Genomic DNA, 24,823 nt, shown 5'->3' on the forward strand with positions numbered 1-24,823 from the left:
AGAGCAAGAACTCTACTTTCTTCGACAGGAATCAGTTATGATCATACTTCAGTTGATTTAGAGCCCTAAGATCTTCTAAATTAAAGTTCCCTTTTAAGTTAGTTATTTTTTTCTTCAATTTCAGCCTGTTTTGCAGTACTCCTCTTTTTCTTATGAGAAGCATGTTGAATGACAAAGCCCCTCAGTGTAGCGTCAGGGCTTCCCAGGAAATCCCTGCAGAGGGAGCTGTGGGTTCATTCAACTCAATATATCTCTTAATTTGAATCTTAGTGCCTTCTTAAACTCAGATTCTTATAAAAGAGATGAATTAAATCTCCACCTAGTCATACGAATCCTGTCACTGAAAGGCCGAACCTCCAGGCTAACTAATGCATGGTCCGAAACTAAAATGCTCCCAATAGAACAAGAAATTACTGACTGCAACCGGTTTTTGGAGATGAGAAAAAATCTTGCACATTCACCAACTCTGTTTCTGGTTAAAACATTCGTCTATGATACATTTTCACTGTTACCTACACAGAAGTTCATCTGCATCTGGGCGGGGCATCTCTCTCTTACAAACGCTGGAGCACTGTGCAGCACACACACACAGACAGACCCTGTTCTTAGGCTGGATTGCACCAGAGACAGTAGAGAAACTGAGACGCTTCATTTCCGTTTATTTCCTGTATCTGTTTCACGTGAGTTTCTCCACCTCCTGCCCCTTTAGGAGACCAGCAGCAGGTCTGAGTGTATTTATTCCAATGGGCGAAGTGAACAACATCACAGATTATCACAAATTCTTTCGCTCCATAGTTACTGAAATAAATATTTTAAACAGTTTTCAGAACATTCTGACATCAAAGTGACATTTTGCAGATCAACAGATCAGCAGAAAATGAACTTTATTGGAGACCTGCCTCTGTCTCAGTGCCATACTGTTGCGAGATCTGTCAACTGAGTTATTTTTGGATTGGACCATGAAACCATGGATTAAACTTTAAAACTTAAAAAAAAAACTTAACTGCTAAAACAGATTATTAGCCCATTAAATTGACATGTCTTTGTACTGGGCTGATCAGATGTTGTTAGTAGATTAAAAAACTGCAGCAAAAAATTTGTACTGTATCCATGTTGTATCGTCTATTGTTATATTCTTTTGGCAGGGACAAGTAATCCATCAATTAGTGTTAAAAACGCCCGAGCTTTGTGCAGCAACAGGCTGTAATAACAAGAAAAACAGATCTGTCTTTTCTTTCCCAAAGGCTGCAGAGAGGTAAGTCTAGACAGGGATAGAATTTAATATTAGCTACTGTCACATTTCATGACAGTTGCCTTGGCTTGAGGGAGGGGTTGAGGGACAACGCCCACTTAGGAGACCGGAACTGTGTCCCATTTCATATCATTGGTGCTGCCTGTAATGCAGTGTCTTCATCTTTGGAACTTCATGTTGCACTCATGCAGAGCCTTCTTACATTCCCTGAATTTATCCGGATTCAGCTGTGTGGTCCATGAGAAATCAGGGAATATCATGATTCAGTTATCTTCCCAGGTCAGCTCAGATTTATTCCGTGCCATGTGTAAAATGAGCTCTCTATCAGCCCAGTGTAGGAAGTGAAACAAGATCGTTGCGACTCTCCCCTGGATTTGGCCGTGGTATTGGGGCCCAGTGCGCCTGATCAATCTTTGGTGGTTGCACGGTTTCATCCCTGCCAAGGACAGAAGTGAGTCATTTCTGCATAAATACTGCTTTCCTTGCCTTCTGGGACACCCACAAATCGTAGATTATTGCATCTGTTGCGGTTCTCCAAATCTTCAAGTTTATTACAGAGGCCTTCCACCTCAGCTTTAGTGGTGACAGGGTTAACCTCCAGTGACGCTTTCATTTCTTTATCTGTGTCCTCCGGCCATTCCACCCTCTTCTCCACATCCACCTCCACCATCCGCGTAATCAGTGAAGAAAGTTTACCTTCAACCGAGGCTGTGGTTCGGCACAAGTCCTTGAGCCTGGCTATATCACTGGATATATTTTGCAGTGTAGCAAAGATGTTAGCGATATCCTGGCTAACGTGTGCCGCCTCTGGGGCTCCTGACCTGGTGGTGTTGTTGTCATGATGTGGGTTTTGAGACCGCAAATGCTTCTTAATGTCCCTGCTTTTGAGCTGTTTTGCCATCCTATGCGACCAAAATAATTTCAATGTGTCAAGCACCTCTCTATAACTTCTTATACACAAAAGCTACAGGATTATTTTAACGATGCTCGTCGGAGCCTCGGTTCAGGCAGCCATCTTCACCAACCACGTCACGTGACTCCTCCCCTCCAGACATGTTTTGTAAATATTCATATTTAGTTGAAGATGGTTTTCACACATAAAAACTGGGTCTCAAGCTCATCTCCTCTTACTTCCTGATTGAGAAATGTGGATCAGGCCTTTGGCCCCGCCCACCACCTGCCTGCTCCAGGTGGACAGGTGAAAGAGCAGAGAGCATCAAGATGGTGAGAGGAGGAAACATCAGAGAGACTCAGCCACATGTTTGAGCCTCAGTCAGACCCAGACTCAGATGAGGAGTCTGTTGAGACCAGAACCAGAGACTAGCAGACATATCAGAACGGTTACCGTAGTTAGCATCTTTTGTTTATGCTGTTTGTTAGCTGCGGCAGTGGCTGACAGTGTTAGCAGTTGTGCTAATGCTAACTCTCTCTTTCTGTACTGACAAGGTTTCAGGTTTATTTAGCCCCGCCCCCATCCCACAAATTTAGAGGATTGGTTCTCACTGCAGTACAAGGTGGAAACATTCAGTCATGGTGTTGACGATTATTTCACTCATCATATGTCTTGTATTATAGAAAAACATTATATGGATGTTAATGAGGTTAAAGACTTGATTTTTTATCAAAAGGGTCATAAAAAATAATATTTACACATTTTAAAAATCATTCATTATTCCTGTAAATTTTGATTTGACCTTGGCACCTACCCTTGACATGAGACGGTGTCCATGGAAACTGAACATTTGTACAATCCAGTGCAAACCCACTTTGCATTGGATTCTACAATAAAGCTTGTCCTGTTGACTCTGTTTGGGTTTTTTTTATTCAACATCTCCTGTTTACACTCATTTTCATGAATGGAGGTGAAATTCTTTTTCCACTGGAAAAAGTACAGATTCTCAGTTGTTATCGTCAAATTCATAAACTACAGTCACTCCTGGACATGATCATTTCTTTGCCATGTGTCATCGTTTTAGAGCTGATTCTATATCTGCTTCATTTCCAGACAGGCCATATACGATGCATTCAACAGATTCTGCCTCAAGTATCCCAACCTGCACTAACCATGTCAGCCTGAAGCCCTGGGAACAGCCTGTCCACAGACCAGAGGCCTCAGCATCAAGTATGGCAGTGAAGATGTCTCCTGCTGAAACATGACGTGTCTGAGCTGTACAGGCTCTTCTCAGATAAAGGTCAGCTGACACAGTCACTGTCTGGTTCTTTACATCAGCCTCTGCAGAGGGAGGGCTGTATGCCATGGTGCCCCCAAACAAACAAACAAACATGTTCTGAAGGTTCCTGCCAGCACACTCAGGCCTCTACATTCACTTTGGTAAGCTGATGGTTTTCACTGGTTCACTGGTCCACACCAGCAGGCTGGACATGTCCATCCCGATGAGTCATGAATATTCCACCTGACAGGACACAGACTGTCCCTTTGATATCACACTGAGCAGTTTCTACACACCAGAGATTATTATGGTATATGATAAACGTCAGTACAATACTGATGACAAGGAAATATCAGCCTTTAGCACCTTAACTTGCAAAACATTCACAGTGGGAAATTTTGTTTTGCTGACCATAGTTCGGAGCCACCTGTTTTTCCATGTGTTCTGAAAAGACTCTTGGGTCTTAACTGCAGATTTATGTGAAATGTTCACTCTAAATCACATATTTTCATATTTTGCAGAAATGAATGGAAGCCAGTGGCTGTGTGGGACAGTGGGATCATGGTTGGGTCAGCTGTGATGTAAATTGTCAGTGATTTGTAGTGAACTGGATGTTAACATGTGAAACCAGTGGGACGGTCCTGTAAACAAGCTGCTTCCTGCAGCCTTTGTCATCTATCTGACAGTGGGAACTATTTTCCTCTTTCACAGCTGACACATGGACTTGTCACACCAGGAAGCTCAGGTGGAACAAATAACAGTAACAATGGCTCCGTTCCATTAAGCCATGGCGGTGAACAGAGCTGGAACTGGCTGATCTCAATGGAAGGCAGCTGTTATTTATGTTATTGATTCCACCTGTGCTTCTCCTGCTGTGACAACGCTCTGTAAAGCCTCATACAGGACAAAAATCACGGGGGGGGGGGTGAAGGTGAAATCTTCATCCTGAGTAATTTAACTCGTCAACGTGAACGACATGTTAAAGTGATGGTTCCGGTTATTTGACATAGGGTTGTATGTTACCTGCATTAGATTCAGATCAGCTGGTTAGAGAAGCAGCAGGAGCACCAGCACAAAAGCTGAGTGATGAGGATGAGGTCAGCAGAAAAAACCTGTTTTAGATCATCTAAAAAAGGCCCACAGAAAAAAGTTAATGTCAGTTGAAATGTTTTATTTTGAATATTTTCACCAGTCTGCCATGGAACAGACCTTTACTTTGGAACTACAGTTTGTGAACTGTTGAACTGCCATATTCCTACACACAAGTGCACCTAGGCCGTGCAATGTATTACTCCGCAGCTGAGCTGTTTGAGTCAGACAGAGTCAGACGTAGGCTCACTCGTGCATAGGAATACAGCATTTCAGCAGCTGAAAAATGTAGTTCCAAAGTAATGGTCTGTTTGACGGCAGATACAGTGTGAAAATATTCAAAATAAAGCAACACTTCAACTGATATCAGCTTTTCTGTTGATATTTTTTAAGTGGCTAAAATAAATGTTTCTCTGCTGAGCCTGTCCACAGCAGCTCATCACTCTGCTTCTGTGCTGGAGCTCCTGCTGCTTCTCTAAACTGAATCTACTGCAGGTAACACACTGACTATAGATCAGTACCTCCCACAACCTCACATCAAATAACCTGAACTTTAACCTTGGTGAGGTGAAGGGGTCAGGGGCTTCATTTATAAAACCGTGTAGGATCCAGACTAAAAGTGAACGTGTGCACAAAGTCTTCAGATTTATAAACCTGTGCGCTCACACACCTCCACACAATTTCCCTTTTAATTATAATCAAGTTGAAAATGTGCAGCCTCATGCTCTGCCCACAACACTCCAACAATTAACCATAGATGATCAAATCCCTAATGAATATGGATCTACATGTTGTTGCTGTGGAGATGGAGGCAGTGATACAGACAGTAGCACAGAGCTCAGACATGGAGGTGGATGCTCACCTCTGGGTGCAGGGGGGGTCCACAAAGGGGTCTCAGACCTCTGCACCCCACTGTAGTTAACACACTCTAGAGTGTCTGTGCAGCTGACAGCACTGTCTGTACCACTGCAGCAACTTCACACACAAACACTGAAATCACACTCTTTGATATATTAACAGTATTAGAAGATATTGAAACCTACTGACGCTCTGTTTTGCTGATCTTTAATGCTGTTTGATGATCATTTAATCAGTTACAGCCTCGTTAGTGTGGTTCAGGTGAAAAGGACTCTATATTCAGGCTTGATATCAGAGAGACGGTGCTGATGACATATTGATCAGAATTCGGTTTAAATATTTCATCATTAAAAGGAAAAGTTCTGGCTCACTAACAATGTAATGTTTATGATGAAGTTGATCTTTAATTAATGTGTGATATGAAGTGAAATTATAAACAAAAGTCCTGAGTCATATCTGAAGACACAGACGTGAAACACATGTTGATCGGATTCAATGTGATTTCACTTCCTGAGGATGTCATCTCTGATGTCCCTTCACAATAAACCTCCAGAAGAACAAAGAGAATCCTGCTGTTTTTAAGTTCTCTTCAGTATCACAGTGATCCAGTGATAGCTGTCTGAACATCATGATGCGCTGCAGACAGGAGCTGATCACAGCTGATATAGTCTGAATGAATGTGAACAAATATAACAGAAAAACAGAACAACAGCACCGACCTGTAGCTGACATTACAACAGACCATCTGATGAGCTTTTACAGAGTCTTTCTCTCCTGAAGGCTTCTTTTTTTCTGTTGTCATGTTGGTTCCTAAACAGGCCTGTGTGTTGGTGTCAGCATGTCTCCATCTGTCAGATTATCAAAAACATTCTCCAAGTTCACACAGAAGAAAAGTTTTACACTGGGCCGACTGAAAAATAAAGTATTAGCAACTACAAGAAGCTCAGAGATCTGATTTAAGATCCAAGGATGAGGCTCTGGATTAAAATACAGGAGGAGCTGGTTCACAGGTGGGGGGTGGGGGGGTTGGGGGGTGACCCAGGTATGATCATTGACCAGTGCAGGTCATGCAGAAACCACCCCTCCTCCCTACAGACAGAAAGCCAGTTTGTCCTGCTGAGCAGGTGTTGTTTGCACCTGTCTGTCTGTCAGCCAGCAGGACGACACACAAGTCCTGATCAGATTTACACCAGACTTGGTGGAGGGGTGGGTCATGGACCAGGGAAGAACCCATTACATTTGGGGAAGATCCAGATCATTTACTCTGAATTAGAATTTTTCTCTGGAGTCTGGTGTGTGTTGTTTGATGCTGGTCTTGACAGAGGTCTGCACTCTCTGACTGCTCCTGTAGTTTTGTTTGAGTTTTGTTTTTGTTGAAAAAGTGCTGTCGTGTTTTTTCTTTGACCCTTACTAATCCTTCAGTTAACCGTGCCATGTTGTCGTTCCATTTCCACGATGATGTTTGTGCCACTGAGCAGCCGACCTTCTTAGTCCTGACCAGGCTGTTCATCATCCACCACACTACCTGCAAATACATGGTCGAAGTTTCAGTAGCTTGATTTTTTTATACCTATACATTTCTACAAATTTTGTACATAAGAATCTAATGACTTTATTCCTGCTGATTGAAAAAGCTGTTGTTATTAGGACCTAAAAGTTTGTTTTTTTAAATTAAGGTGCTCAGGTTTCTGTGGGTTTTAAAACCAGAGCACTCTAGTATATGGAAGCTCACATCTGTAAAACAAGTAAAAATCTCTATTTTTCTTATTGTCAACAAATCCCATGTGCAGCGTTAACCACTGTGTGTGTGTGTGTGTGTGTGTGTGTGTGTGTGTGTGTGTGTGTGTGTGTGTGTGTGTGTGTGTGTGTCAAAGCCTGATGTATCAGATTCCTCTGATTTTAACTGTGGTCATTAGTTTATATTTGGTCATAATACAAAGTTTTAGACAAAATAAAATGTTGATCTATTAAAACACATCAGTGAAATGTTCCTTCATCACCATGAACATGCACTGTAGTTAATTTAAAATCACACACGCCGTCCACTGCCCCAGATACTGAGTACAGCACCAAATGTGAAGTAGCCCCCAAAAGATGCACTCTTGCCTCCTGTTTGTGTCAAAACTAGTGATCAGCTGTTTGAAGAAATGAGTGTTTTCTTTAAAGTCAAACTGTATTTGTGGTGTTTTTAAAGCTTCAAGTCGTCAGCAGGAACCAATGAGTTCAGAGCAGAGAGCCACAGACAGAGGAGGGATCACCAAGTACTTCCTCTGCTGGTTTTTCTCTTGTCACAATAAATATACAATACAATCAGTTACTCTGTAAGGAAAGAAACTGCAGTGTTTCCCACTCAATCAGAATGAATTGTGAGAGTAGCTCTTCTGTATCACAGGAGGTATTCAGAGCCCAGGTAAGCCTCAGGTAGAGCGGCACCATGTAGTTTTTGATTGCATGAAATTGTCAGTTTTCATCTTATCTGACGGCTCATAGAACATTTATAGTTTATTAATTCTTCACACCAGCGACAGTCAGAGCCAGTCTTCATCCGTCTGTCCGTCCCATTCTAATGGACACAATATCGCAGTAACACCTTGACGGAACTTCTTCAGACTTGGCACAAACATTCACTAGGACTCGAGGATGAACTGATTAGATTTTGGTGGCTAAAGGTCAGAGGTCAAGGGTAAGATGACCTCACAAAACATGATTTTGACCTTTTAAAAAGCAGTATCTTGAGAACTCCTGAAGGGAATGTCACAAAATCACAGGATTACCTGAACACAGAGAAAGAGAGAGAGATGCTGAGCTGCTCTACAATGAAATAAGATTTTACCCATTTGAAATGTTAAAAAAAAATAGAATATCAATATGTGGTGGTTAATGTTGATAAATGAATGTGTGGGAAACACTGCAGTGTGTGTTCGCATACAGAAACAGCTGTTTCAGAGAGCACTCTTGATCTTATCTGAGACCTGCAGGTTGTACACCCTGATGAACCAAGTCACGTAGACAGTGGAAAGTCTCTGCTGATCACCTGACTCCGACTATGGCTCCAGTCTTAGTCTGATCCTCTGAACTCCCACTGAACACATTCTCCTGCTGACGACAATCTGACTGTTTTCAAATTTGCATTAAAATAATTAACAGAATAAACCTGCTGTTGTGACTTGTGTACGTGTCCTTTATCTTAAAGACAAACGATCAAATGCACAGTAAAGAATAAAGAGGATACATTTGAAGAAAATGCTGGATCTGTAATTACTGCCCAGCAGCAGTCCACCTGAGGGAACAGCTGCTCGGAGCCGGTCCACCAACATGCTGTTGTGTTACCGTGGCAATGACCAGTTTAGGAAATGACTTTAAAACACACACCGGCTGCTGATCTGGTGTTTCTAAGAACAGGTTCCTGTGGGACCCAGACCCGGTCCCTACAAACACAGAGAGTCCTGTCACTCACATAAGATTTAAGCACTCACTTGATTAATGTGAAAATTAAAAGACATAACAACAAGCAGCATCTGAAGTCAGTGAACGTCATTCACAGTGTATGTGTTGGTGCTGTGATGGAAGAAGAGCACCAAAACTGCCAACAAAAAACCATTGGTACATTTTTAAGACGCATGACGTTATTTTGTGACATCACAACTACAGTGGAGGCCAGTCATGGTCCAATGTGCAACTTCCACTTGTGTGATGTGGAAACCTGAACCTGGATCTGACAGGGTGGAGGAGGAGACATCTGCTGACTAGTAGTTAAACTTTTGAAATGAAGAATATTAGAATTTTCATATTGTGGATTTTTGAATGATGGAGGAGAAGATGTGATTTTAACAAGGTGATTGAATTCTCAGACGAAAAATCATATCAGATGCAAATTTATATTCCAAGCAGAGTTTTCTCATTATGTCTGGAAACATCTCTGGAGTCACTGCCCCACTAATAACCTTGGAGTTTTATTGTATTTGATCAGTTATAGGAACATAAAATATTTTCTTTACTGAACTCTACCACCTTTCATATTGGAATTATCTGCATTTCTATATAAATTTGTCCTAAAATCTGATCAGATCTTCTTACAAGTCACAATAATGAATCATCACAATCTCTTTTAACCAATAACACAAATGATTGTGTTGTTCCTGTTCAAACATTCACCATTCAACCTCTCTCTCCAGAGTGGAGTCAGGAGTTATCAGACCTGGAGTCAGTCAGTGAAACCAGACTTCTAACCAACACTCAGATATTTAGAGAAACATCAGCTGATGTGAACCAGGCCTCACAACAAAGATCTCAGAGACTGAGGATGAAGAAGAGATGATGAGCATGAAGCTGAAAGAGTCTCTGAGTTCAGATCTTCATCAGTCCACAGTCACACAGACTGTCTATAGATGGACATGATTCAGTGAAGAGGACGTTCAGCTGAGACGACTCCAGAAGCTCCACACAGATAGAAACATGAAAACATCCTCCAGGTGGAGCAGGGTGGAGGGAGCATCAGGATCTGGGTCTCTGCTGCCTCCGGACCTGGACAGCTCCACATCATCGAGTTTATCAAGGTCTCTTCCAGGATCATGTCAGGGTGTCTGTCCACCTGCTGAAGCTGAGGAGAAGCCGCTGATGCAGCAGAACAATGACCTTAAACATCAAAGGAAATCCACATTTTGGAGTGGTCCAGTCAGAACCCAGACCTGAAGAGACTTGCCCACACCAGACATCTGAGAATCTGTCTGACTGAAGCAGCTCTATAAGAAGAATGGTCCAAACTTCCTCCTGAACAGCAGCTCTGATCAGCAGCTACTAAATATATTTGTACATTTGTCACTTTTTCTTACCACTTTAAGTCTTATTGTTGTTTATTTGATTGTATATAATGACTGCAGTAATATGTGCCCTTTCTTTAAAATATATTGATGGACATTGATGAAGGTCTGTTTACATTACAGGACCTTACAGATTATGTTAATCTACCTAACTCTTTGTTTCGCTACATTCCCTTATACTGTCTTCATATCTGCAGCTGACATGTTCTGCACATGTATTGCGCGTATTGATCAGTGCTCATGGCCCCTGTGCTGTCACTGAGCCATCTTTCTGTTGTCAGACAGAACAGGTCTGGAACAGCAAGAGATTTCTTTTCAGTTATTTAAATTTGAAAAATAATTTTTTTAGAGAATAATTTTATATAAAAAAAAAAAAGTAAAAACAGAATTACTGTTCTTTTTTATATTTATTACCGAGGTAATTATATGAAACTGAGAAAAGTTTTCTTTAAAAAAATCCTGTGCTTCTGAATTAAAAAAAAAGTTTTTTAGAATTGTTTTTCTTTAGTGCTTTAACCAACTTATACAAATGAATCAAAATTCCAACAAAGGATGATGAAAATTAATAATAATAAAAAGTAAAAAGATTTTTTTTTTAAAGTGACTTTTACTCTGTAGCTTGTTTACAAGTGCGAGGTGGAGCCGGATGTGACGTCAGCGCTTCTGTGTACAGCAGCTGATCGCAGCAGGTCAGATCGTCATCCCTGTTGTTTTGTGACGGTGTGAAGAAGACCTGGACATCACCTGGACATCATCTGCTGCTCACCTTCGGCGGGAAACTGCGGCGCGTGCAGCTGACGCTTGAGCTCAGCAGGACGAGGCCCCTGTGTTGTGGCCGGTACAGCAGCGGGCCTACCTGCGATGCTAAGCTAAGTGAACTAGCTGTCACCGTCAACAGAATCCATGACCGTAACCCGCAGGTAGACAGTCAGGAAACGTCCGCAGCACAGCCCGGTCAAACATGAGGGTCTGACGGACTCGGAGAGTAGACAGAGACTGACAGCCTCTCCTGACCCGGCTCAGCCCAGCTCCAGCTCAGTCCACCTCCGTCCAGCTCGGTCCAGCTGGAAGATGTGGCTCAAACTGTTCTTCCTACTGCTGTACTTCGTGGTCCTGTTCATGCTGGCGCGGATCTTTGAGGCGGTGGTCTGGTACGAGACCGGCGTGTTCGCTACTCAGCTGGTGGATCCGGTCACTCTCAGCTACAAGAGGCTGAAGACCATCCTGGAGTGTCGGGGGCTCGGGTACTCCGGACTGGCCGAGAAGAAGGACGTCAGCGAGCTGGTGGAGAAGTCAGGTAACGTTCAGGGCCCCGGACTCCTCGTCCAGAACAGGACTGTAGCTGAAGCAGTTAATCAATTAGTCAATCACCAGATAAACAATAATTGATTAATTGATTTTGTGAATTTTAAAACAAAAATACTAAATATTCTTTAGTTCCAGTTTTATTTCAGTGATTCATCCTCGGGGTCACAACCCTCCTTTGAATGAATCTAAGATGATCATGAAATGCATCATGGGTTATGTTAAAGGTCCCATATTGTATACTAGTATATTGTAAGTAAGTACAAAAGCCCTAAGTTCGCAGAGAAATGCACACAGCCTGTATTCAGAAACTGAGCCTTAAAACCAGCTGTCAGGACTTCTGGAACTTTGTGATGTCAACAAAGCAGTCACTGCTCCCAGCCATGGCCTAAGAAAACAGTTAGCCAATTGGAAGAGAGTCTCAGTGTCCTCTCCTCTGATTGGCTCACCGACCTGTTGTTACTCGAGCTCCAGGCCTGAGAGAGGAGATGTAAAACTACACTGAGATGGTTTTAAGTTCTTAAAACTACAAATATATTTTCTTATGGATCAACACTTCAAATAAAACACAGAAGAAGAGGAAAATATGGAGCTTTAAAAAACAAATACAAACTGTGTTTCTGCTTCTGTTGTGAAGAAAGTTTTAATGTCAGTATGTTTTCAGATGAGACAAATGACAGGTTTAGAGGTTAAATTATTGATCTTAATGACCTGTGACACAGAAGGCACTGCTTTATTACAGGAGCCTAAATGTTTGGAAACACCACTGTCTGATAGTAAGCAAATAAGATGTGATGACATCATGTTGGGTTAGGGTTAATCCTAACCCTGTCACAGACGTGTTTTAACATTTTCTGATGTTTTACAGACCAAACGATTAAAGAAGCAAACAAAGGTCAGATCAGTCAATCATGAAAATAAGTTTTAGTTGCAGCTTCACTTTTTAGATCACAGTGATGAGTCCTGGGTTAGTGTCACACTGATGATGTACATATAATTGACATACCCACAGTGGGTGGTATAGTCTTCATTCGCTGTGTTCCAGCTGTCAGTCATGAACCTGAAGCCATGGTCTCAGTGACCACGGTATAGATCTGTGCAGCCCATCTGCTTATTTAATTGTTACGTTAAATAACCACTTGTAAGTCACTTTGGATAAAAGCATCTGTCAAATGAGTCAATGTAAATGTAAGGTGTGCTGCATGAGCTCAAATGAAAACCCAGAAGGATTGTTTATATGGAGTAGGGCTGGGCGATTAATCTAATTTTATTTTCGATTATGATTTTGTCTTTTAACAATTATGAAAATAAGATAATCAAGATAAAACGATTATTGTGCTGCATTCTGTTTCGCAACAAATTTCACCCCCTCCTACAAAAACCATTGGCCCATCCACTTCCTACTGCTATATGTAGTAGTTTTTAGTTGGCTGTGGAAGTACACTAATGATACAACATAGTTGATCTTATATCTTATTTAATTTGATTTAATTTATTCTTATTACTCTTATATTATATATTTGATTGTATATATTTAGATATTATATATTATTTTATTTATTTGTTTCATTTTTTTAATTAATTTTTTAAATTTCCTTCTTTAATTGAATTGTATTTAAAGTTCAAGACAGTCCATTGTTAAATAATGTTCTCTTAAAGTAAAATAAATGTGTGGTGTTTCCAAAATCAGTTCTTAATTGTGTTAAATAATCCTGATTACGGTTTTTGCCATAATCAACAACCCTAACATGGAGACAAAGTGTCAGGTAAAGTGCAGTGTGGCTGGTAAATGTTATACTTACTTCCAAGAGGAAATGTTTTCATTACACTTCAGTTTTGGTAGAAAATGTATCTAAACTCGAGGACTGGGTTTTAGTAGATAAATGCCCTCCTCCCCCACAGGAGAGCTGACACAAGGCGAGCTGTACTCTGCCCTCAAGAAGGAAAAGGAGCAAACGGAGGCCGGAGACTCCAGCACCACACACTTCAGTGGAGAGATGCACTTCTATGAGTTAGTGGAGGACACTAAAGACGGGATCTGGCTGGTTCAGGTAAACACACTGAGCAACAGTGACTGTGGGGGAGCAGGATAATGGGAAATCAGGTCGCCTGTTATCACTCTTTATGTCTCTGCATTCACCTTGTTGATCATAGATGAGCCACGATGTCTCTGTTTCCTGTCCTGGTCTTGACTGTTCTGTTTATGTGTCTCTGAGGCTTTAAGGAAGAGCTCCACAGAACCCCTGGAGAACCTCTTTAATACAGGTGTACATGTACATCACAGGTGTGAGCGTTGATTACACACACATCACAGACTGTATTTACTAACACAGGGAGTGGAGCAGCAGAGCTCACACAGGGGATCAGTATCAGAGCCAGTCTGGGACTGACTCTACTGGACTCTACTTTACTGATCTCAGCTGTGTCTTGTCTTCCGCAGCCTTCTAGTGTTGAATTTTGTGTGAATGTGAAAAATTATTTGTGCGTAACGTCAAGGTTGGGTAAAATACACAGATTCATTAAGCTCAGATGCTAATGAGAGTGTCAGTGTTAAACAATCACAAGTGCAAAATGTAGGCCTTCTGCGCTTTGTTGATCAGGCAGCTCATACTGTAATATTCCGTTCGATGGCTCACTATGGGAGCAGGCCTCACTGCAACCCTAAGAAGCACTTATCTCACTACGCAAATCCTGATTGGCTGCTGAACGTATCCGTTTGCACTCGGTAGTGCCACCTACCATAAATACTACGTTCAGCAGACACAGTGCCATTCAAAAACCTCCTCTCACCCGAAACATAGCTCGCATCAAAGTTAGCTAGTTTAACTGTCCACAGACTTACCTAGCTCTGTCTCCGGACGCTAGCTAACTTTACTCTTCTCCAGTCACACCAGATTAGATTCTGTGTTTTTTACCAATGGTTAGCACGCCATGCTAGCTTGTCTGACCCTTATCTCCCGACCGGCGACCACTCTGTCGAGCCCACAGAGGAGGAGGAAGTCGCAGTGCAAGAGGCACCTGAGGCTAGCATCAGCTGGGGTTCCCAGTCCGAGCTGGCTCTGGGTCCCTCTCATGAGGAAGACGTCCTAGAACTGGACTTTGGGAAAGATGAAGATGAGACCTCAGATATCCTCATATCAGAGGACAGAGGGGAGGACGATTTCTTCATCACACCCGGAGCTGCTAAGCACTGGGCTCTTTGTTGATCCTGGGGATGGGGAAGAGAGAAGCACGCCAACTTCTCCTCTCCCCACAGATCTCTTGGATGTGTGCAAACGCACAGCGGACAAGCTGGACATCCCCTGGCCCGCTGTCGTAACAGAGATCACCAGATCCCGTTGTGAGGGGAAAATATTGCCCCCAGCTAAGAGCGTGAGACAACTTCTTCCAGTCTCCCCGGAGCTGCTACTCAAGATGTCAGTGTCGTCCAAAGTCCTCCGCTGCCCTCTAAGTCGGACCAGTTTCAGTCAGCCCTGACCAAGAAGGCTTATAAGGCAACAGCACTTTCAGCCAGGGCACTCAATGTTCTCTCGCTCCTCACAGCGTATCAAGCGGAGACATGTGATGGTCATCTCTGACTTATGCCTCCTTGTTCAACGCTGCGTGGTCCAGGCCAAGGGGAAAGCACACAGAGTGTGTCTCGCACTCTTACGTCCACGCAAATCTTTTAAATTTACATCATGTCTTTGACTATTTGGTCTGATGGCTTCAGCCATCCTGGTAATCCGTCTCGGCCTAATTCCAGCGTTGGGTGGCTTCCCGCAGACTGGATCCAATGCATCATGGCGCGTGGAGAGTGTTGGTCACATCGGAGGGTGTTATGGTGCTGCGTCACTGGAGAGCCCCATATTTCCTGACCCGAGGCGTGCCCATGGGCTCCGTCCTGTCCAGGAAAGTACTCACTACAGACGCAAGTCTGTCAGGCTGGGGCGGTATACATGAGGGCCGGTCTGTGAGAGGCTGCTGGAGCAAGGGTCTCTAACGATCTCACTTAAACTTTCTAGAGCTCTCTGCAGCATTTCTCTCCCTGAAACATTTCCTTCCTTCATTCATGGCTCATCATTTCTTAGTGAGGACGGACAATACGATGGCGGTGGTGAATATCAACCGTCAGGGAGGTTTGCGCTCCCATCAGTTACACATGCAGGTTTTTTCCTGGCCGAAGATTCGGTGGGGGTGATACTAAGTCGTACAACAGGGGGGCAGGGGAAGTCACCTGTTTGAAGAGTGTGTTTCTACATGGAGCACACACACATACAAATACGTAAATGAGGCACATATAAAGTACTAAGAAAAGGAGGTTACGACTTCACCTACACTGTCAGCAGGAGTTTCTTGTCCACTGATACATTGGTTTTGTATTACCTGACTGACCCTGTCCTGCCCCTGTGTGCACTTGCAGGTAATTGCCCAGGACCGGGATGCTCTTCTCAGTCAGTCCAACTGGGGGAAGATGGTGCAGAAAGTGTCTCAGTTTGGGATCCGAACTGGAACCTTCAACTGCTCTAATGACTACAGGTGAGCAGCAGGTCTTCTTCAAACTGCATCTGCACTTTTTATTCATGTCCATTGTTTCCCACAGACTGAGAATTTCTTTGTTGTGGTGAGTGGTTCACTGAGTGATCAATGTGCATGCAGAGACTCGTGCAGTTTAGAGGGGCAGAGTGTAACCCATTATTTTCTGTAGCTACAGATTACAGATGTTCCCTAAACACCTTGCATGTTGACTATCAGTAGACGGTACAATTTACAAATGTTCCTTAAACACCTGACATGCATACCACCAGTAGACGGTACAATTTACATATGTTCCTTAAACGCCTCACATGCAGACCAACAGTAGATGCTACAATTTACATATGTTCCTTAAACGCCTCACATGCAGACCAACAGTAGATGCTACAATTTACAAATGTTCCTTAAACGCCTCACATGCATTACATTAGTAGATGCTACAATTGACCAATGTTCCCTAAATGCCTCACGTGCACACTATCAGTAGAGACTGTAGTTGACCGATGTTTCCTAAATGCCTCACATACAGACTATCAGTAGATGCTACAACTTACAGATGTTCTGAGCGCCTTGCGTGCAGGTTAGCAGGAGACGCTAGTTAGGCAGCTTTGTCACTGCAGCAGCAGCTCACACAGGTGTGTGGCCATAAATGAGTACTGCTTCCTGTCAGGGAGGAATTGACTGCAGTTTCACTTTAGCCATCTGATGTTAAAAGAAACTTACTTACCTATGAATGTGGAGGGATGTCAGACAGTTATTCAGCCTTTATGTCCATGTGATGCTCTTTCTAATAGTGCCAGTAGTGAATAAGGAGGACAGAATGTCATGATAAAACACCACAGAGTCGAATCAGATCGGTGATACCACTGATCAGTGAAACCTGCGAGGTTCTGGTGAAACTGAGTGAAGGTTTGTTGTTGTACATGGTTTCTTAGAGTAGCTTAGACAAACCCTACTGACTTCACAGGGGTTAGAGTTAGACCACATAGACTGTGAATTATTTACAAAAGTATCATAAACAGCACCAGCTACTGTTTAAGGTATGCTCATCAGACTGAAGAAGGAAGTGATATCACTGTTTAACTGTGGGTTTTAAATAGATGATGAGCTAAGTTACAAACTATAAACAGTGTGTGAGAGCTACTTTGCTACCATGATGATGAACTGAACAGTGTGTGAACACTGCAGTAAACGGGACAGTGTGCTGCTGGTCCAAAAGGACTAGTTAAAAACAGGGTACCTGCAGGCCTTGAAACATCTTAAAGGTTCATATAGAATGGGTAGGTAAAGGTAGATGTCCATGTGTTGTTTGATTATAAAGCAAGTCTAAGTTCTATATTAACACTGTGAAAGTCTCAAAGCACTCAGTCCACAGAGAAATGCACACAGCCTGTATTCAGAAACTGAGTCTTAAAACTAGCTGTTAGGACTTCTGGAACTTTGTGATGTCACAACAAAGCAGTCAACGCTCTCTGCCATGTCCCAAGCCCTGCCCACCTGGAGCAACCATCGAACCATGCAGGATTACCTGAAATCTATATTTTTATTGGATCACCCAGAAACAGGTAACAGAAGAGAAGGGGCTCTAAGCCTCTCTTCTGATTGGCTCAATGACCTGTTGTTACTAGAGCTCCAGAGACAAGCCTGAGAGAGGAGATGTAAAACTACATTGAGATGGTTTTTGGTTCTTATAACCACAAATATGTCTTCTTATGGATCAACACTTCAAATAAAACACAGAAGAAGAGGGAAATATGAAGCTTTAAGAAGCACTGAATTCACTTCCCTCAAAAAAGAAGGTCATACAAAGTCTTACATTTTGGTCACAAAGCTGTTTTTTTTCTTGCCTGTCAGGAGACAGTTGTTAAGCTGATCCACTCATACACGCAACTAAACCTGGTCCAGGCATGGACAGATTGAAACCATGTTTTGTTACTTTGTGGTTTTATAATGGGACTCAAACAAGAAATATTAACAGTTACTTCACACAGAGACTCTGGCCCAGGAGCCTGAGGGGTCAGGAGGTCTCCTGCCTGTGTTCAGGTCACATGATTTGAGTAATTATATAACTAAGAATTATTGATTTAGATATATGAGAAGTTCATTTGGTGCAGAAACCCTGTAGAGAACCTTCAGCGCTTTCCTCTGCCTCCATCATGAGTGTGTGATGCTGACTCTGTGTTCTGTCACCAGGTCATGTATCAAGCGCGGCTGGCAGCGCTCCACGCTCATCATGTCTGTTCCTCAGACGTCAGCGTCGAAGGGCAAAGTCATGCTGAAGGAATACAATGGCCGCCGCATCGAAACCGAGCACATCTTCCGCTGGATGACCTCACATGTGGCTCATCGAATCAAAACGCTGCGCCGGTCTGAGCAGCTGGTGGAGGAGTGGCGCTCAGACCCGGCCCACCCGGTCAAGATGTTTTTGTTCGCCCACCTGTCCCAGCCCCCCGCCTTCTTCTCCTCACTGTCTGTCAAGTTCACGGGCAGGATCGAATTCATCTTTGTGGACGTGCGTCACTGGGACAACCACAGCAGCCTGACAGAGATCGGCGTGACACAGAGCCCCGCCTATATCCTCAAGATGCCTGAGGGCATCTATCGCTATGGCAACAGGTGACGATTGAGCATGGACATGATGAAAGCGTTATTGTTAATTCAGACAACACTGATTTCTGTGTCTTCTGCAGTACGGGGGAGTTCCTGTCCCTGGCTGCCATGGACACCTTCCTGCGTTCTGTCCAGCCGGAGGTCAATGACCTGTTTGTCCTCAGTCTGGTTCTCATCAACCTGTTGGCCTGGATGGACCTCTTCATTACACAGGTCACACCTGTTCTTCCATTACACTCATGTGAAAAGGGGAATGTTGAGCTGGCTGCATGCTTTCTGCAGCTGGCTCACAGGCTGACCGACCCATGGCTGAACTGTGGTGGTCACGCTAACTGCACCAGGCTCCTTGTTGATGATTGGCTCATTGGTCTGTAGCAGCCCCGACCCAATCAATTCCTTTTCTACCTGTTTCCAAAACACACAGATAATCATATAACCATAATATACACACAAGTAGAACCAGCACTTGTACTGTACATTGCCTCTACAGCAACTAGGTCTTTCTCAGTCGTGAACATTAGGAGCTCAACACACCTTGACCTGACGGCACTGCTCTCACTGATCTAAAGTAAAGAAGGTTTTCTCAGTGATGGAGAGACGCAGTCAGACGATACACCTGTTGTCAATGTGTAATGAAACAAAGTTTAATATAGACCACACTCACTGCATTTTCATTTCGATTTATTTATTGATTTCTGTTGAATTGAGATGACTGAGCATCCTCACATCTCTGACATGGTAATAAATTGATCACATTTATAAATCGAAATGTTTTTTCATGTGAAAAAATATCCACATTTAATAAAGTGACCCAGATAGAGCTGCAGGATGAAAACTTTATTAGCTTAAAATCTCCACCCTCACCACTGGTTTGTGTGAAATGCATTCTGGGATACCTGTCTAACCCATGTCCATTAAAGTGTCCTGATTAAACAGAGTCAGAACTGTTCAGCTCCCTTGGGCTGAGCAGTGTGATGTGAGCAGTTGTCAGGCTGTGACTGCTAAACACCAGAGAAAGGCCTGAAGTTTTTAACTAAAGTTTAACTTTTCATCTGGTCAAAAGACCCGCTAACATCGGGCACCTGGGTCAAATGACTTGTCGGCTCTGATCAGCAGTAGTATAAACACCCGAGTGAACTCGCTAATTTTCCCTTCTTTTCCTGCTGTGACTTCTCTCAGAGCAAAGACACAATAAACACACCTGTCACCTGTCTAGCACTGTGCTGTTAAACCAGAAACACAGCAGCTACACTGCTACAATGGATGAAAGAGTGAACACAGCCCCAAAATAAGGTTTAAAAACACACAATCACTGATTGAAGCTTCTCACACAGAAGCTCTGACACTTTTAGAGTAGCTCCAACCTGAGGATGAAATGTGACAGATCTGTACTACCACTTTGCACAGCGGCTAGCAGCTCACTCTCTTTCCCCTGCTTCTGTGTGTGTGTGCTCTTTAAGTGCATGTGATGACATCACTCCTTGCAGTTGTGTTGGTCCTCAGTTCAAATTCCTCCTCCCTGTGTTCCTGTGTGCTGCAGTAGATGTGTCAGCTGTGCCCACTACAGTGATGGGGAGCAACAGTAACTCCCACACAGACGAGAGCTCATGCAGCTATATACATGTGAAGTGTTGCTCACACACCTGCAGAGGAGATTTCGTGTGGGTTGCTGCAGGGAGCATGCAAACAAATCAGATTATAAATAAGATGAGCTACCCAACAGCATGCACAGTATTAACATTTAGCTCCATCTTCAGCAGCTTTAACATTTATACAAGCACATTCTGATGATACACTGTGGTTCTACTGTGAAGGATCTGACAGCTTCATTTACCTGACACATTGTACATTGTGCTGCAGAGGGACGCACAGTTAGTTCTGTGTTAATTGTTGAATTTATTTTTAACATGTACTCATGTGTTCATTGTCATGGACAGGGAGCAACAGTGAAACGATTTGTAGTTCTGATCCGAACACTGGGGACCTACAACTCCATACTGCTGGTGTCCTGGCTTCCTGTTCTGGTAGGACATCATCTGCACCACACAGCTCTCACTTGACAACAGATTATTTTTGTGTCGAACAGGCAGCTGTCTCTCTTAGTGGCCTTCACTGCCCCTGTAGCAGCCCGGTTGTTTTCTGGTCTGAAGGCCCTGTCCCAGAGATGTGCTTTAACATTTGCCCATCCTCAGGAACACTTTTGTTCTTTTCAGTGCATACAGCATCAATTTTGCCAAGGGTGTGTATTGTTTTAAATTTTTCAATTTCAACCTCAACTTCTGTAAAACCCTTTGAACACAACATAGCTACACACAGACAAAAATCTCCATTGAAACCCATTAAACTGCATTTTTTGATCACTCTGCAACCACAGCACAAAATCACACATTCCCTTTTGTTAGGCTTTTATTCTGAAGTCCTGGCTCCAGAATTGTAGTTTTACTATTTACTGCCAGATAATGAGCCATTTTTGGCCTATGGATTATATACATGATATTTTTTTGGTGTCCACTAGATGCACTGCTGCTCTATCATTGAGTACTGAAGGCCACTGGAATAAATGTCTGCAACTAAAATTATATGGATCTTTGTAGAGTGTGTGACTAAGTGTTAATAAATGTTTGGATGGACACTACTCCATTGTAGTGTGTTATAGTGTATTTCAAAGCCTTCAACAATAATTCACAGATGCTATTGATGCTGCTCATGAACATTAATGATAATATAAAGGGATGTAGTGAAAAGGAAATAATACACTCAGCCTCGATTGACTTAAATAATTCTACAAAGGTTTAGACAAAACCAGCACTCTGAAGTCATTTGGAGAGTCTGACACACCCCTGGAAGTTCATATACTCACTGGCCACTTAATAAGGAACACCTGCTCATTCATGCAAGCATGTAATCAGCCATCAGTGTGTTATTAAGTTAGTGCATTAAAGCCTGCAGATGTGGGGAAGAGGGTTAGGTGTTATTCTGATCAGAGATCAGATCTCATACACTGTTGGTGTTTTGACTGGCTGCAGCTGACAGGAAGGAGACGGTATTGCAACCTAGTTTTACAAATGTGTACCTAATAAAATGGCCACTGAGTGTATATAGCCATAGACTAACGTTATTATGACTGAGTGGTAATTATTGATCACTGATCTCTCCCCCTCCCTCCAGGCTCTGCTCCAGCTGCCCTATCTGGACTCTCTGTACGGCTACAGTCTGAAGCTGCTTCGATACGCTGACACCACCACCCTGGCCAGCCTGGTGAGAGCGGACTGGACCTTCTACTCATCCCACCCTGCTCTCTTCCTGTCCACCTACCTGGCCCACGGCCTGCTGGTCGACTACTTTGAGAAGAAACGGCGCTGTGGCGTCAGGAGCCGAGAGGACAGCACCACCAACCTGGAGTGGCTGGCCAGTCTGTGGGACTGGTACACTTCTTATCTGCTCCACCCAATCGCGTCGCTGCAGCAGGTCCCGTCAGACCAGTCGGACTGGGAAGATGATCCCAACCTCTTGTTTGAGCGTTTGGCTTTCCCTGATCTCTGGCTTCGCCCGTTGGTAAACGTGGACTACATTAAAGCCCTGCCAACCTGGAGGTTCAGAGCTGTGAGTCAGCGCAGGGGAGGTGGCTCTGGTGGACAGTTGCCTGAGGAAACAGAGAGTTCACATACAAACACAGAGAACAGGGACCAGAGGGGTTCAGGTCCCGGCTCATCTCCACACAGCAGCAGAAGGCGCCAGAGGTCTCTGTGCAGTCAGGACAGCAACACACAGCTGAGTGTGCACAGCAACATGGACCCAACCTGTCAGTGTGCTGCTGCTGCTGCTGCTGCATCATCCCTCTGCTGTTGTCATGGGAACGGAAGCTCACCATCAGTTGACATGGCACCGGAGAATGGCCACCTGGCACCTGAGGCCATCTCCGCCCGGGTGCACTGTGATTGGTTGGCGTGGCCCTGCGGCGTGCTGCAGTGCTCAGAGTGTGTGGTGTGTCTGGAGAACTTTGTGAGCGAGGAGCTGCTGATGGCTCTGCCCTGTGGCCACGCCTTCCACCAGCAGTGCATCGTGGTGTGGCTGGCCGCAGGCAGACACTGCTGCCCAGTGTGTCGCTGGCCCAGCTACAAGAAGAAACAGCAGAGAGGAGCTCAGAGCGGCTCTGCTGAAAATCCCCTGCAGGACTGACGGACAGGTCTGACCGAGCCCTCCTCATCCTCACAGCTCACTCTGCTCTCAGCGCTCACAGCCACCGAGCTCTGTGTGTCATCACAGGGACGATGGAGGTGTGACGGCTCTGTGAGAGGATGTGATCAGGGCTGCTGTTGTCATGAACCATCATTCAGCTTGTTTCCATTCCTGTTGAAGGCAACGTGCTGGTCGTGAGAGGCCAGTCACCATAGAGACGACACAGAGTCACACACTAACCACAGTTGTAGTCATGTTAAACTTTGTAGTGCAATAAAAAGCTGTTTCCTGTCTGTCTGCAGGACTGAGAGGTCAGTAGAGTCTGTGAGGACTTATTGAGCTAACACCCTGTCCTCTACATCCTGGACCATGACTCATCATTAATGCAAAAAACCTCCATGTGTGTGTTTGCATTTTAATTAGCATTTAGTTCAGGACAGGAAAGCCTCTCTGTTGACACCCCCCCGGTCAGCACAACAACCAAAATATCACCAGTACAAACTCTACAAACCCTGATACCCTGGTTCTGAAGTGTCGACCTGACTTTACACCACTCACCTATTTATTTAGATTATTTCCCACCACTGTCATTAGCCTCTCCTCTCATGCTGACATTCAAATCTCAGAGTGCAGCAGCTCAGCTGTGACTCATCGCTCAGCACCTGAACTCCACACTCAACACATGCAGATGGTGATGCAGGGTGAAGCCTGCTGGTCACAGTGTGGAGAAGTGACCTGATGGGAGGTTTTCAGCAGCATGAAGCTTCACACAGTCACCTCCTGCTACTAAACAGCTAGTCTGATGTGTAACCAGGATGCACAAACACAGATGTGTGTTTGATACAAATCATCTGTTTTAAGAAGCTATATGATCCATTTTAGCTCCACAGCATTCAATGGCATTAAAGCGACTGTGATCAGCTGCATCACTAAACACTCTTTAATCAGTTCTTTATACTAACAGTGAGTCAGATGATGAAAGTCCTCATCATCTCAGCAGCTCCTCACAGCATCTTTACATTTAAACTCTGCTCTTATCAAGATCATCTCCAGCAGCTGTAAAGAGTCTCTGTCCTCTACCTGTCCACCAGGAGACAGACTCAGTCAGAGAAGCCGTGAACACAGCGCAGCATTTAGCAGCTACAGAGGAGCTGGTGGAGACCACACAGCTCAAAGAAAGAGAGGGAACACGGGACTGAGACTCATCAGGAGGAGCATGTCATGGTGGCTGTTAATGCCTGACCCCTGCCTTTACCAAGAATGGACATGTGTCAGTGAAACAACCTGATATGAGTTTTACATGGAGGGTTTCATGTCTGAAGGTAGATGGACCCTCCTCAGTCACAGGTGTGCATGCTTTTATTTTTCAAGGTTCACTCAAGGTTGACTGCCACTGATGCTCAGCTGGACAGAGTAGAGAAGAGGAACCTTCTGTCAACTGGATGATTTTAACACTAAAAATCTCAATAAAAGAAATAAACCTGTTTTTAAATGACTTTTCACACACACAGCTTCTTCCTCTGAGCTGTGTGTGACTGCAGCCGAGCAGCTCTCACTATCTGCTGCACATACTTAACAATGTTTTCTCAATGTATCCACAGTAATGAAGGGATGTTTGGATATTTGGAGCCGGAGGTTTTTGTCGGACCTTACCTTTAACGAGCTGTACAGTAGAAACGACTTGCTGATAGTAGAGTATGACCGGGTCATCCTGACCTGCCCCCCTCTGGCTGACGCAGGAAGCGCCAGCCAGCTATTAAGCATATCCTCTTTATTGTATCACCTGAGTTTACTTTACGCTCTCTTTGCTGATGATCTCATTCTGCCGACGGTCTGACCTGTGGAGCTGCTGATACTTTACCCTGATCTAAAATGTCCAGAACTAACTGTAATCTATCAACTTTTAAGGTGCTTCTCTGTAACTCTCAGCTCACCGTGTCCTCTGTCAGTGTGTGAAGGGCAAGAACATAAAATGATATGTAGAACATTAACACTTACCCAGAATAAAAAGTGTTTCAGACCTG

The 24,823-nt window shown here is 43.8% G+C and overlaps 2 protein-coding genes across 2 annotated transcripts in view; both read left to right on the top strand.

Annotated features, from left to right (window-relative positions):
* abhd18 (abhydrolase domain containing 18) overlaps positions 1-8,523 on the top strand; it is a 33,879-nt gene extending 25,356 nt beyond the window's left edge. Inside the window, exon 14 of the mRNA XM_023417790.2 lies at positions 3,258-8,523. Coding sequence (XP_023273558.1) covers positions 3,258-3,315 — 58 coding nt within the window. The 3' untranslated portion in view covers positions 3,316-8,523. The remainder of the gene's footprint in view (positions 1-3,257) is intronic.
* Positions 8,524-10,850: 2,327 nt separating this feature from the next.
* rnf103 (ring finger protein 103) lies at positions 10,851-24,823 on the top strand. The gene is made up of 7 exons (XM_023417828.2): positions 10,851-11,487; positions 13,398-13,546; positions 15,898-16,013; positions 18,204-18,626; positions 18,701-18,833; positions 20,558-20,644; positions 21,789-24,823. The coding sequence occupies exons 1-7, from the start codon at positions 11,262-11,264 to the stop codon at positions 22,797-22,799; spliced, it is 2,145 nt and encodes a 714-aa protein (XP_023273596.1). The 5' UTR covers positions 10,851-11,261; the 3' UTR covers positions 22,800-24,823.

Source organism: Seriola lalandi, unplaced genomic scaffold (assembly GCF_002814215.2).
Source record: "Seriola lalandi dorsalis isolate HSWRI2012SDOR001 ecotype SW California unplaced genomic scaffold, Sedor1 jcf7180002054578, whole genome shotgun sequence".
Lineage (NCBI taxonomy): Eukaryota > Metazoa > Chordata > Actinopteri > Carangiformes > Carangidae > Seriola > Seriola lalandi.